We start from the raw sequence: 15,956 nt of genomic DNA, 5'->3' as shown, positions 1-15,956 counted from the left end.
AACTAATACTAGTAGTCATATAAGCCCCTTATTGCCATGTGCTGCATTTTTTTTGCTAATCTTCAAGGATTTAGCTTCTTTTCCACATACCTCAGGGCACCAACTGATAAAGCTCTAACTCTCCATTTTTCCAGGACACCAGCAGTGCGGCCTTGCAAAAAATGAAAATCGCTCAGGAGATTTAAGGGGGAAATTTATTTTTAAAATCCTGACTTGCAGCAAAGAGGTGGATTTAAAAAAAGCTTATCTATCAGGAATCAGTTTAAATTTTAATTCTATCTGGGAACTCTTTCATGCATTTTAGCTTTAAAGTTTATCTTTTGACAGGGACTTTTTACCAAGGTAATGGGCAGCTTTGTCAATATAATCTGTCCAAGTTTTTTTTTTTTATATTAATGCTAAACTCCTTTCCTTACAAATGAGCACACACACACACACACACACACACACACACCACAGATAGAAGGTGGCAACCAATTCTTGACAGATCCAATTGCTTTGTATGCGAATATGCCTAAAAATAATTGAATTAACAGAAAAAAACCATGTTTAATAATTTGTTATTTTAAATTATGTAATGTGAGCAAGTAATTATTCTGGTACTGTTCATCAGGTATCATAATAACTACACATTATTTTCAATTAGAAACATTCTCTGATCACATAAAATATTTTAAATAAGAAAAAGTCAATTATATCATTATACTATAATAGCACAACTCTCAGTCAATACATGTATGAGACTAGCTTCTATTATATCTGGCAAGTAATTCTCACACACTGGAATACGAACTCCAAGAAAATAATTTTTTTTAATTAATGAAGGCCAAATAAAAGCTTTGAGTTGATTACTTGTTTTAAGAGACTTGAAAAGGCCCCCTAAAAAAAAAATTACACACATACAGAAGAGAAGAAAATAAGCAACAAATCCACTTGAGAAAGAAAAGCATGCCAATATGCACAACATAGAAAGTGAAATAGTAACAGAAATACTTTCTTACTCTTGTTTTTTTGTGGTTATTCTGAATCCTTCCATCTCAATAGTAGATTCAAAGGAAGGCTAATTATAAGGCAATAACAGTTAAAACTCTAAGAACAATTTTATGACCATGGGCAAATCAACTCTGCACTGAAAAACCTTCCCTGCTCTGGCTTCTGGAGACCTTACAGCAAATGGCAAATCCATATCTCTGAGATGGTCATATAATGGATGGTAAACCAAAGTGACTGTTTGTTTATTGGGGTTGTTTTATTCAATGATCAGTATCAATGTATCTTTGCTACTGAAAAAGGAATGACAATCGAATGCCCTATGGTTCCACTCACAATATCTGTGATTATGACCCCATTCTCCCATTAGAATGTAAGCTCCTTGAGGTCAAGGACTGTCTCACTTTTATATTCCTTGCACCCTGACATATCATAGGCTCTTAATAAATGCTTATTCATTCATTCATTCATTCACATGAAACAAAAATATCAGCAACTATGATCAAAATTTGGGGATTTTTTCCTTGGAATTTACACATTTAAAAAAATACAGAGAAGAAAACAGAAGGCAGGTCAGAAGGAAACATAAACAAGCAGGACAGCTTTAAAAGTTACATGCTGAATTTATTATATGCTTAATAGGAAAAGTAAGCTGTTCACATTAAAGACTCACATTTCACATATAATTCTCTTTTTTCTCTTATACTCTGTATACACAAATGTTCATTTTATTTGGTGCTTGTTAAGTTCAAAATTTTTTAAAAACCAGTATGCCCATTGCTTTCACTGTTCCCTGCTTTTTTTTTTTGTAGTCCATCTCTGTACGACTTAGCTTTGGCCATTACACTAAGTTTAGGCTTAATCCTCCCTCCTCCTTTACCCACAACTCTATGTGCTTATACCCTTCCCTTCCTTCAAGACCCAATATGAACATCTATAATCTTAAATAAATTAGGTTAGGACTAAAAGAAATATCAATATTTAGGAAAGGAAGAATCCTCATAAAAATGGGGGAATGGTCTTCACTATACTAACTGTACACCTACTGAATTTAGCGTTATTAACATTATGGCATTGGAACATGGAGTGAAAAAGGTCAAATTTCACGTGTGTGGACCAATTAGCTTTTGCTGTATTCTGTGACCAGAGTCTAGGCCCCTTACCTTAGCTAACTGTATTGTAAAAACACATTTTTGCCCAGCAGTGAACTACTAGGTATATTCCAAAGAGATCAAAGAAAAAAGGAGATGGATCCTTTTATACAAAAAAAAATTTTGGAGGGGGAAGGCAAGGCAATTGGGATTAAGTGACTTGCCCAAGGTCACACAGCTAGTAAGTGTCAAGTATCTGAGGCCACATTTGAACTCAGGTCCTCCTGCTCTAGGGCTGGTACTCTATGCACTGTGCCACCTAGCTTCCCCTAAAAAATAAATTTTTTTTGTGGTGGCAAAGAAGTGGAAACTAAAGGGATGCTCATCAATTGGGGAATAACTGAACAAATCATAGTATATAATTAAGATAGAACACTATTTTGCTTTAAGAAATGATGGGGGGGGGGTGGCTAGGTGGCACAGTGAATAGAGCACTGGCCCTGGAATCAGGAGGACCTGAGTACAAATCTGGCCTCAGACATTTAACACTTACTAGCCATGTGACCTTGGGCAAGTCACTTAACCCCAATTGCCCTACATTCCCCCTCCAAAAAGCCAAAAAAAAAAAAAAAGAGATGATGAAGGAGATGGTTTCAGAAAAATCTCCACTTACGTGAAATGATGCAGTGTGCAGTATGTAGAACCAGAAGAACAATGTACATAGTAACAACAACACTGTAATGATAATCAAATGTGAAAAATTTAGCCACTCCGATTAATACAATGGTCTGTGACTATTTCAGAGTGATGAAAATGCTCATGATGAAAAATGCTATCTACCTCTAAAAAGAGAACTGATGGACTCAATGTAGACAAGTATATTATTCTCTTTTTATTCTTTTTTCTCCCACAACATGGCTAATGTGCAAAAGTTTTGTGTGATTTCTTATGTATAATGGGCATCATATTTTTGTGCTTTCTCAATGGGTGAGGGAGGGATGAAGGGAAGGAGAAAATCTGGAAATAAAAAAATGTTCTTGGTCATAAGAATTTGTTAAGAATATGTTGATGGAACAACACATATATGTCATCATTATCTAAAAATAACTCCAAAAATGTACTCTATTAATGAAGAGATAGTGTCATTGTCTTTGCTGATGAAAAGCAGTTTTACTATCATTGATAAATTTGATTAGAGTCACAGAAATGATCTTTGTGGGTAAACAATTTGATAAACTAGTTTTTGAAATGTTTCTGAAAAATGCCTTCTTGATGACTCAAGATAATGTTTGAGTCATAGAATGTTTATGTGCTCCTATGAGTAGATCGGGATGTTGACACCTTTGTTCCCATGATTATGTACATTAAATACAGTTTAGATAGGATCATTCTCTCATTTATCCAAAGTGCCTTAGGACTAGACTTATGAGAGTCTCTGGAAGCCACTTCTCATGTTTGTGGCTCTAGAATAGTGGTCTCTCCAAACATTTTTGATCACGTATCACTATTGGTAAAAATTTGAATATGCACCCCTAATATATGTATATTTACTTATTAATAAATTATATACATATACTACTTTGTTAATAATTATGAACATTATAAAACTTACACAAAAATAGAAATTAAAGGACAAAATATAGATTAAATAGTATTTGCTCCTAGAGTCATTTGGGAGCTACTAGAGTTGAATAGTGTAATAACATGGTCAGTTTTGCGTTTTGGTAACATCATATTGGAAGTTGTATGGAAAATAGGTTGGAGTGAGAACAGAGGATTGAGGCAGGGAGACCACTTAGGAGGCTATTTCAATGGTCCAAGCAAGAAGAGGTGATGAGAACAGTGGTGCTAGAATTGGAAAGAATGCAATAGGTAGGAGATACATTGATGAGGTAGAAACAATGAGACTTGGAAAATGACTGTATATGTAAAGTGAGGGAGAATGAAAAGTCAAGGATGACAGTGAGGTGGGAAAACTGAGTGATTGAAAAGACAGTGATTTCTCCAGTAGAAATATGGAAGTTCAGATGAAGGGTAGATTTGGGGAAAGAAAGATAATGTAGGGGCGGCCAGGTAGCACAGCGAGTAAGAGCACCGGCTCCAGTGTTGAGAAGACCTGGAGATCGAATCCCGGGCTCAGCCACTTAGCACCCACCCAGAAACACCTGGCCGTGTAACCTTGAGCAAGTTACTTAACCCCAATTGCTTAGGGGCGGCCAGGTGGCTCAGCCAGTAAGAGCACCGGCTCCAGTGGCGGGATGACCTGGATCAAATCCGGGCTCAGATACTCAGCACCACACCCAGAAATAACTGGCCGTGTAACCTTGAGCAAGTTACTTAACCCCGATTGCTTTAAAAAAAAAAAGAAAGAAAGATAATGTAATGAGATCTGCAGTGTAGGAAACAACTTATTCATGCCAGCTCAACCTATACAACTCACTTCCCTACACAAAACAAAGAGGGAGATCAGGGGCTCTTACAACCACTGCCCTGAGTAATAGGACTCACCCCTGCAGCGATAAGGTGATCTGGGGAGGAGGAATGTTGTCTGAGCAATTTTTTCAGATGTCTATTCAGTTAGATTATATATCCCTCTAGGTTACACAAACTCCGAGGAACCTACAACAAAATGGCCAAAGGTTGTAGGAGGGAGAATGTAGCTGTAAAGTGATCTGTAAAGGGTTATGAGGCAGAAGTGTTAGAGATAAGATCACATGAGCTATTGTGGGGAGAGAGTTGGCTATGACCCATCTTTCTACTCTCCAAATAGTTGATCATAAACTCTTGGGGTTAGTCTATAGTCCTCACTTTGGAAAACAGTGCTCTAGACTAGACCCTACCTCAGGTGAAAAGAAATACAACTCTTTCCCCATTTTCTGTATACCTTGACTTTCCCTTAAATGACATTTATCTCACTACTTCAAGCAACAGTAATTTTGTTGGTGTGCATATTTCTTCCACTAATGTAAATCTTAACCCCTTTATAACTTATGATCACAGGTTCCTAGAATGAACAATTTACAACTGAAAAGGACCTGAGAGGTTATTAAGTCTAACCCCTTCACGCCATCCCCCATTTTGCATATGAGGTGAGGCCTACAGAAGTTAAGTTACTTGTCAGGATCACCTAAAAGTCAGTGTTAGAGGCAGGACTTGAATCCATGTTTTCCTAACTCTAAGTCCAGTATTCTATCCATTGTGCCATGTGGCCCTGAGATAGTCTCCTACTCCCTGTACCTCCCATCTTAGACAAATATATACACTCCATCACTGAGTCTATAACTCAAAAATTTTCAAACTTTGACATTTTTCAGAAGCACCAAAGCTCCACTTTCTTATAGCCCAGGCTAACCTACACACTATGATGAGACATTTTAAGTAGACCTGGAGGTAAATAGCACTGATAGGAGGATAAACAAGGCTGGGGAAAAAAAGAATAGAAACCATAACATTGCTCCAAATTAGTGTCCTCTGTATCATTTCTTCAAGGGTGCTAACAAATTTTCCATGTATCCTACTTGAGTTTTGTCCTTTTGTGTAAGGTCAGGGATGTAAGAGATGGCAAGGTGGCAAATAAGATTAATAGGTAAATTTAAAAACACAGCTGGTTCATGTTACCACACCAGACAGAGACTTACTGGGGAAAATGCCCATATTTGTGTAGAATCTGAAGCTGTTCCATACAAACTGACAAGAAGTAGAAAACTTGAAGTCTGGGCTATTGTTTCTGCAAATTTTATCAATTTTTCCAGTTCTTGTGGTGGGTGAGTGGAGAGAAAAAGTGGGGAGAAGAATAAAACATTATAATACATTCATCAAAATTCATGAATCTTTGGCAGTTACTCTGAAATCTGTCCTAAAATGACACTTGTGTCTTACACTTATTTATGCTTTTCAGATCTGGTCTGTATTTGAAAGTATTATGTGAAACTGTACTTAAATAATGAAGGCCAATGGAATAAGCATGATGATGATGATAAAATAATAATTTGAGGGGGCAGCTAGGTGGTGCAGTGAATAGAGCACCGGCCCTGGAGTCAGGAGTACCTGAGTTCAAATCTGGCCTCAGACACTTAACAAAAAAACTAGCCATGTGACGACCTTGGGCAAGTTACTTAACCCCAATTGCCCTCTAAAAAATAAAAGGGCAAAAAAATAAAATAATAATTCGAATTTATATCACACTTTATGGTTCACAAGGCATTTTTCTTACTGTATGTTGAGGAAAAGCATGGAGAGGTAAGAGTTAATCCCATTTAAGGACTAATACAAAAAAGTATATTCTAAACTGGTATTTACACTCCTTAACAAAAAGCAAAGAAGGCAGCAAAAGTATGAGTACCCTGCTTGAAACCTCATGAGTTTAGTGGACAGAGAAGAAGCCATGTGACTAGCAAGAGACCAAAGAAATTTCACCCAAGATGACTGGTAACCAAGATACATGTAAAGTATAACTAAATTGAATAGAAGTAAAATGTAAAAACTCTAAAATGTTAACTGGGCAATTAACCTGAAATGAAACCAACTGTATTAGACACCAAGTCAAGAGACTTTTTTCCATCAGAGTTCTTCACCTTCGACAAGTTTGATGCAAATGTTTATTATGAAAAAACCTGCTTATTAATCCACGAGAATCTAAGATTCTATCTGGTTTGAGAGGCATCTGATAGGATAATGCTCATAGGCAGGAGAAGAGATACAAAAATGTATGTAAATATGTAAGATATAAATTAATTTAAGGATTAATGGGGTACTAACAACTAGAGATCTCAGGAAAAGCTTCAAGGAAAAGGTGGCACCTGAACTGAGTCTTGAAGAAAGGCTTTTGACATATGGCAATGTCAGAATATATTCCAGGTATGAGCCTTCATAAATGAATGGAGGCAAGAGATGGACTCCTGAGTTTTAGAAACAATTAACAGATCAATTTGGCTATGATGTAGAGTTTGAGAAGGGAAACAGTGTGTAATAGGATTGGAAAAGTAGCCAGAAGCCAGTTTGCAGAGGGTCTTAAATGTCAAGACTATGGCTGTTTTATTTTAACCTAGAAACAAATGATTAACGTAGATAAGAGGTGGCTATTACTTCTATGATGTTGCTCTATTTGGGTTATGAATTTTAATATATTTTTCAGTGTCTAGAAGGCCCAATCACAAGCTAAGAGAATCACAAAACAATATGTGTAGAGTGAAAGGGACCTCAGAGGCTAATTCATCACCTTCATTCTGAAGAAGAGGAAACTGAGGCATAGGAAGATTAAGTCACTTGTCCAAGGACAAACAGATAGTAATAACAGGATATTGTTTTCAAATGTTACATAGGTCAACCTAAAAAAAATCATGAACTGATTTTTTCCCCCTATTTTAAAACCAACCTTCCTAGTAAGAATGACTAATTTACACTCAAAGTAAACATATATGTATGTGTGTGTATTTCTTTTTCTTACATATTAACTTTTTAATATTTTACATATATTTACTTTTTATATAAATACATACACAAATACCTATGTGTGTATGTGCATATCAATATGCATATAAAACCCAGTAGGGTTTTGTGTGTGTGTGTGTAACTGTTATGACTTTGTTCATCTGTAGTTTTCAAAAAGCTATTATTCAGATAACGTATAAAGTGATAAAATGGCTTACCTTTTCATGCTTGTGTTTTTCCTTTTCCTTTTCTTTTTTCTCCTTTTCCTTTTTCTCTTTTTCCTTCTCTTTTTTCTCCTTTTCCTTTTCCTTCTCCTTCTCCTTCTTTTTCTTCTTCTCCTTTTTGTCTTTCTTCTTATCTTTCTCTTTAGGCTTTTCTTTTTCCTCAAACAACTTTTCAGGAAGAATTGGGGACAAGGAAGGCAGCATTGACGGTAGCCTCATTGCTGCTGCAGGACTGAACATTGGCAAAGCCATTTCTTTAGGAGGTAATACAAGTGGAGTTGACGGAGCTTTTATCTTATCCTCTCTTCCTTTATCTTTCATTTTCTCCTTCTCCTTCTTGTCTTTCTCTTTTTTGCCTTTCTCTTTTTCTTTCTTTTTATCTTTGTGTTTCTCTTTTTCCCTCTTCATGATGCCATCCTTCAACCTTACTTTTGAATCAACATCATCAAAGTCTTTTATTTTGAATTTGTAGGGATCTGAGTCTTCATCTTTAATAAGGTCCTTCCAAGGAAATTTTGTTTCCCGGTTGACTTCTTTCTCTTTCTCCTTGATTTTTTCTTTCTCTTTGCTTTTCTCCCTGCTCTTTTCTTTCTCCTTCTCTTTCTCCTTATCTCTCTCTTTCTGTTTCTCTTTCTTTCTCATTTTTGTCCTAAGCTCCTTTTTCAATTTTTTTTTCACTTCCACTGATGAAGTCAGTTTGGTTTTCTCTTCATACACTTTGAGAAGAGGTTCTGGGGTAGGGGGAGAAGCAGAAGGAGAAGAGAAATATGGAAAATTGGTGGGGATATTGGAAGGAGTTCCCATGTTTGCTTTCCGAATAACCTCATCAATGGAATCATCCATTGTCCATGAAATATCTGAGCTTGAAGTTCCCCCTGAAGGAGGGATAGGGGTGGATCCTGCCTTATTAAAATTGTTGGAAGATACTGAGGCTTTAGGAGTAGTAGTCTCTGAAACAGAAATCCTCTTAGGGCTAGTAAAAATTTCTCCTTCTGATTCAGAGCCTGAGGAAAATTCAAAGGGATCGGGTTCACGTTCAGCACAAGCTCGTGCAATTACAGCATCAATTGAGTCATCAATAGTTTTATCAGTTACTACCACCTTCTTAGATTGATTCTCACTATTCAGTTTCCCAGAATCAGGTGGTGTTTGAGTTTGTTTTACTTGGATATTCTCTTTACCAATTTTGTCACTTAATGCAGCCAAAGGAGTTCTGTTTGGTGTTTCAGCTTTGACTGGTGCTTGAGAAGTATGAATCAGAGCTTTGGGACTCTTGGGACTCTTGGGACTCTTAGCACGTCCAGGCGACTTTTTCTCTTTGGATACAGTTTTTGGTGAACGGATAGGACTTCCAACCATTGCTGGTGATTGAGAGGTTTTAGGTGATTTTGTCTTTTGTCCAGGAGAGCTAGTTTTGGCCTTGGTTTTGGGTGTTAATGTTTTTGTTTCTAATGTTTTTGGAGTTGGCATCTGTGATTTTGCAACTGGAGCCAACATTGGTGGTTCTGGTGAGGGAGGGGCTAAGTCTGCACTGTCCTGTACATGAACTGGAGAAAGCATTGGTGGAACCTTTTGAGTATTTATTGAACTAAGTGGTTCTCGTGGTTCCAATACTACATCAAGGGTGTCCCCTTTGGTACTCGCCAGCCGAGGTCGTTTCATGGCAGGCATTTCTTCAGCTTCAGGACTATCTAATGGTCTCTTGCTCAAGAAATTCTCATCATTAATGGTCTCATCCTCCTCCATCTCTCCTTCTTCTTCCAAAGGAACCTGCATGGCTTCTGCTGATGTGCCCCCATCAGTAGGCACCTGCTCCTCTTCTTCCTCTGTTATAAAGCAGAAAAACAAAAATTGCTTTTGGAGTTTGCCTAATGCATAATAACAGGACCTCAAAGTTGGATTACTAATAGACATATTACTTATATATAGGTAAGGCACTATAGTAGAACTCAAAAGCCTCTCCAAACTGCAAAACCCAAAGAGTGTTAACATTGAGAGAGAGAAAAATAGTGAATATGTAAATAAAAGAAACAGTATAAAAATAATCTAATTCTATCATCAACTAATAGCATTATTACTGGATTCTTAGGAGCTATTAAGAAGCTAGCTGTAAAATTCTCTATAGATATAAACAAGTGTCAAAAAAAACCTCACCTGTTTTAGGATACCTATAAAATACACAGAGAGAAGCTAGCAATGAAAAGCTTGAACTGACAGAGTAAGTTAAAATTGAAGTGATCTTCACAATAGTTCATTAAAATATTTTCCTTGGCACATCTATATGTGTAATAATCATTAGGTGATACTTATTGCAGGAAAAGGATGTAACATTATATGTTCTGTTTCTACCTTTTCCATAAATGCAGCCTCCAAAACTTTAATTTGGTACTTTTCAAGATCACAGAAATTTATTATGAAGCAATTAGCATAAGGTAAGATTATAAATTTATCACATTCAGATGAGATTCTCCAAAAAGCTGGGCATGTGGATAGATTTCAGGAGGTCAATTTTTTTTTTTAAAAGCAAGTTTTATTTTCACTAACCTCTAATTGAAATTTAACATTTCCCTCAATTATGAATGTAGACAACAAATATTATTCTGAGAAGGGTCATTAGGTTTTAAGAAACTGACAAAGGAGTCTATAACACAGAAAAAATTAAGAACCCCTATTCAAAGGAATCAGTGAATCTAATTATCCTAAGACTTAACATAGTATTCATTGAGTTATTGAAAAATATAAATTCAATTGTTTAAAAATAGACTAGTATGAAGGAATATAAATGAATAATTGGGGGAGGCAGAGTTGAAAATATATACAAACTGAACGTAATTTAGCTTGCAAGACAAAAAACCCGATAATTTAATAGACTTTTCTTCCTCATAATATTTTACTCTTGCTTCTGAGAAGTTCAGTAACAACTCAACTGGAGAAGTACAGCTGCGAGAGTTGTGCTCCTATAATTTAAGTCTGATAGAGAAGCATCCTGGCATAATGAATGCAATGTTAGATGTGGGAGCCAGGAAATATGAGTGCATCTCCTAGCTCAGTTGCTTAATAACACTTTGATTGTGGGCAAGTAACATGTAAAAGTCTCAGTTTCCTCATGTGTAAATGACAATAAAACTGACATTTCCAACTGTTGTAAGAAAAGTGCTTGGCTAAATTTAAAGAATCATATAAATGTGAGCTACACACTCAAGTGAACATCAACTTGCTTTTCCACCCTAGAGGTTGATCTGGTCCCTGCTTCCTCATTATATGAATCTCATTATGCTGTTACATGGATAATTACTAAGTAATAATTATTGAGCCATCATTCTCTTTTCCTAAGTATCTTTCTGATTTGCTATATTTCTTATAAACTTTTATTGCTCTAATCTTTCTCCTAACCTCCAGACTGCCATCTCCAACTGCCTACTGGACATCCCATAGACATAATAAATTGAACATATCCAAAACTGAACTTATTATCTCCACTGCCACCTCTCTCCTCCAAAGCCCTCCTCATTTCCAAATTTCCATATCATTTTCAAGGGCAGCACAACTGTTCCAGTCACCCAGCCTAAAAATCTAGGTCTCAACCTTGACTTTCTTACCCTCTTTCTTCCCCATATCCATTCTATTGCCAAGGCCCGACAATTTTACCTTCATAACATCTCTCTTATATGCTCCATTCTCTCCTCTGATACTGCTGCCATCCTTGTATTGCCCCTCATCAGCTCAGGTTCACTCATCTTCATCCCAGGCATCCAATCAGTTGCCAAATCTTGTTTCTATCTCCACAATATCTCTTACATCCAATCCCTTTTCTACTTAGATGGCCAACACTCCTTTTTCAGGCCCTCATCACCTCTTGCCTAGACAAACTGCAATTATCTCATTGTTTCCCCAGTCTCAAGGCCCTCTGCTCTCCAATTCACATAGATGCTCAAATGGTTTTTCCTAAAGTTCAGATCTAACCATGACACTCCTCTACCCAATAAACTTCAATGGGTTCTCAGCTGTCTCTCCGATCAAATATAAGCTCTTCTGTTTGACTTTTAAAAAGCATTTTACAACCTGATTAAAACCTACCTTTTGATTATCATTATTTATTATTCCCTCTCCCACATTCTACAGTCTATCCAAACTGGATTGTTTTCAATTCCTCATACATAACATTACATCTCTGTGTCATTGTACTGGCTTTCTCTCATGCCTAGAATGCATTCTCATCTCACCTTCACCTCTTAGAATAAATACCTTGCTTCTTTTTCAAAATTCTGCTCAAATGCCACCTTCTACATGAAGTCTTTCCTGATGCCAACAGATACTAAAGCCCTTTTCTCCCTCCCCCTCCCTCAAAATCATATTGTTTTTGTTTTGTACGTATTTTTTTTTAACATATACACTGTCCCCTGAAATGAATTTAAGCTCCCTGAGGACAAGTTCTATGTCACTTCTGTGTCTGTATATCCTGGCACAATTCTTGGCATATATTAGGTACTTAATAAATGCCTGTTGGTTGACTAATAATTAAGGGACAAAACAACAGTCTTCTATGACAATTGGAAAGGATTTGAAGATTATGCTTCCTTTTAGTAGACTCTCAACTTTTCAGATTCTAAGAACTGTAGTTTATTTTGCAATATTAAGGCAGGAGGTTATAAAATAAAAAAACTAAGTTTATCTAATCCACATCTGGTGTAAAAGGAAATTGTGTTGATGCGCATGCAAAGATTTGGAGAATTAGTTTTAATCTATCTTTCCTATGAAAAATCTCAAACCTTGGGGCAGCTAGGTGGCACAGTGAATAGAACACTGGCCCTGGAGTCAAGAGGACCTGAGTTCAAATCCGGCCTCAGACACTTAATACAAAAACTAGCAGTGTAACTTTGGGAAAGTCACTTAACCCCAATTGCCCTACCTTCCCCCCTCCAAAAAAAAAAAAAAAAAAAACAACAACAAAATAACCCCCCCCCCAAAAAAAAACCCTCAAACCTGTGCTCTGGGAGTAGGAAAATAAATATGAACTGAATATTTGATAGCTACTGGTTATTACTTTAATAACTTCTTTTCCCCTAGCAATAGACCCATTTAAAGTTGACCTTTCTGAAACAATAACATAAAACTTACATAGCTATCATTGAGCGATATTTTAATACTGAAGAACATTTGATTTTTGCCACTGTAGGCAAGAAAGAGAATGAAAACAGAGTATGCAAGGCTCATTTCTGAGTCAATGACACTTTTTACACAAATACCATGATGAGTCTGTATGACAAATAGTCAAAAGGGATGATGCTACAAATTTTAAGTTCATAAGATAACACCTCAATTGAAGTGCTTTTAAAAGTATGTACTGCTGGAGTAACCATATTTCTTTGTCTTCTAAAATGCCAATAATTTGAGATAGTAAGACAGAATTGATTTTGGTATCTCCTTTCACTGAAAACATCAAATGGTTTCCTACTACCTTCAACAGGGATACAGACTGGAAAAGGAAGAGGGAGCATAAGAGAAAGGGTAGATTCAGGGAAGAATTAGTCAAAAACCCAAACTCTTAGCTTGAATAGTGAAGGAGGTTAAAAGAAAAAAAATGAAAGGGTAAGAACTTATAAAAAAGAGAGAACAAATTGCATACAGAAAAGTAAAAGTGAATAGAAAAAATGATACAATTAACTATTATAACTGTGAATGTGAATGGGATGAATAATTAATCAACAATTATTTATTAAGAGACTACTTTGTGTCAGGCACTAGGCTAAGTGCTGGGGATACAGGTACAAAGAATGAAAAAAATCCCTACTTGGAATGAATTTACAGTCTGATGGAGAAGATAAAAATATAAAAAATGCATAAAGCATAAAGTTAATAAATATAACTATGTACAAAATAATTAAATACAAGATAGTTTGGGAGGGAGGGTATTAGCAATTGAGAGGGTACCAGAAAAGGTTTCATTACAGAAGATAGTGCCTGGGCTGCATCTTAAAGAAAGAGAAGAACTCTGTGAAGTAGAGGTAAGGAAGGTCTACATATATTCTAAGTATGGAGAATGGCCAATGCTAAGGCACAGACATAGAAAATGGAACGCCATGCATATAAAAAAGGGAAAAGTACAGTTTTTCTGAATCAAAGAATATGGAAAGGAGAGCAATGTCCAATGAAGCTGAAAAGAAAGGTTAGGGCTAGGCCCTTTTAAAAGCTAAGCAGATAACATAATGAGAAACCACTGGAGTTCACTGAGTAAGGCAAACATACGATCAGGTCTGTGCTTAAGGAAAATTACTTTGGCAGGAGTGTATAGCATACACTAGAGTAGGGAGAGACTTGAAGCAAAAAGACTGGGAAACTGTTGCAATAACACAACAAAGAGGATAGGGTCTGAAATAAGGTGGAAGTTATGCAAGTGGAGAAAAGGCAGAGATAAGAAAAGTAGAGGTAAGAGGGATGGTGTGAAGGTAGAGACAGAAAGATTTAGCAACTGACTGGATATGTAGAGTGAGAGAAAGTAAGGAATTCATGATAATGCTAAGATAATAATAAAATCTGGAATGATGGTGGCACCTTCAACAGAAATAAGGAGGTCTGAGAGAGGGGAGAGTTTAGAAGCAAAGATAATGAGTTCAGTTTTAGACATGCTGAGTTTCGGATATCTCTAGGATATTCAATGTGAAATGTCCCAGAGGCAACTAAGTAATACAGGGCCAAAGCTTAGGAGAGAGACTGGGACTTAGATATGTAGATCTGGGAGTTATGTGCACAGGGATGATAGTTGAGCAGATAGTAGTAGATAATGATGTTATCAAGAAAGAAAGTAGAATGAGAAGAGAAAAGGCTCAGGCCAGAATCCTGGGAGTCACCCATACCTACTGGGCATATTGTGGTTTTTACGCCAGGAAAGGAACACAAAAAGGGGCGGTCAGATATGTAGCAAGTAAACCAAGAGAAAGTAGTGCAATGAAAACCCATAAAGAGAGTATCCAAGAGGAAAAAGCAGTTATAATGTCAAATGGAGAAGACATATCAAGAAGGATTAGAACTAAGAAAAGGCCACCAGATTCAGCAATTAAAAGATCACTGGTAACTTTGGAGAAAACAGAGATGACCAAATGGGATCAGAGATAGGAAACCATAGCCAGCAAAACTGTCTAGAAGCAGTGAGAGGGGAGGTGACCTTGGAAGTACAGGAGAATAGAAGCGGCCAGCAACCATCACAGTGCCCAGATCAGGAAAGTACAGGTATCCTGAACTCAGAGGTCCCTAACACTCTGGCTTGAGACACCAGAAAGGGCCCTGAACATCCTATGATCCCTGAAGTACTATGAACTTCAAAAACCCAGGGGACTCAGAGTAAGTCAAAGCAAGGTTGAGTGTCTAACTAAAAGCCAAGAACAGGAGAGGCCTTGTCCAGACATGAAGATCTAACTCAGGAACTAAAGGTAGAAAGATGAGTAATCAAAAAAGAAGCAATTGGTATCAAAAATTATTGCAAGTTAAACAAAGTCTATTAACTTTAAGCAGAGAATTAAAAGGAAAAAAATGGATTAACAATTTTTTAGGGGGAGGCTGAGTTTTCCTATCTTGCCTAGGCTAGAAGTATAAGGATCATTCATAACCTGACCCCATTACTGATTATCATAGAAGCTTTGACCTATGATGGCTCATCCATCCCTTCTCTGATTGCCTGGTGAGCTCCCAGGGATTTAATGCAGACAGACACCTGACAGTCCTACTGAAGCTCACAACTCTCAAACTCAAGTGATCCACTAGTCTCAGTCTCCCCACATTGCATGGACTTATAGGTGTGTGCTGCTGTTATGCTTAGTCAGAAAAATAGCTACTTCCATAAGGATTCCATGGATACCTGGAAGAAATGAAGTATAAGCTCTTAAGGAAAGAACTGGAAGGACATTAAGTAACTTTGTAGAAGAAATGGTAAAGCTTACCCAAGAAATGGAAAACTAGAACAAACCAAATTGAAATCCAAATAGACTCCATGAGAAATCAAGAAACAATAGAATAAAATCAAAAGACAGAAAAAAATGTAAGATGTAAAATATGAAAAACAACTATCCTAGAAATCAGGCCACAAGTAGAGAGAATTTAAGAGTCACTGGACTCTTAGAAAATAATGATTAAAAAAACACCCTGGACTCTATATTTCAAGAAATATAATTGAAAACTGCCCAGATATATTAAAACTAGAGGGTTCAAAGTCAAGATAGAAAGAATC

At 36.7% G+C, this 15,956-nt stretch overlaps 1 protein-coding gene across 1 annotated transcript in view; it reads right to left on the bottom strand.

Annotated features, from left to right (window-relative positions):
• The window catches only part of LOC138175820 (transcription initiation factor TFIID subunit 3-like), a 260,852-nt gene that overhangs the window by 86,500 nt on the left and 158,396 nt on the right, over nt 1-15,956 (bottom strand). The window contains exon 3 of the mRNA XM_069106326.1: nt 7,730-9,561. Coding sequence (XP_068962427.1) covers nt 7,730-9,561 — 1,832 coding nt within the window. The remainder of the gene's footprint in view (nt 1-7,729; nt 9,562-15,956) is intronic.

The sequence above is a fragment of the Petaurus breviceps genome, unplaced genomic scaffold (assembly GCF_028583685.1).
Source record: "Petaurus breviceps papuanus isolate PSGF00001 unplaced genomic scaffold, PetGlider_PUasm1.0 79, whole genome shotgun sequence".
Classification (NCBI taxonomy): Eukaryota; Metazoa; Chordata; class Mammalia; order Diprotodontia; family Petauridae; genus Petaurus; species Petaurus breviceps.
This window is presented reverse-complemented; position numbering and strand designations above follow the sequence as displayed.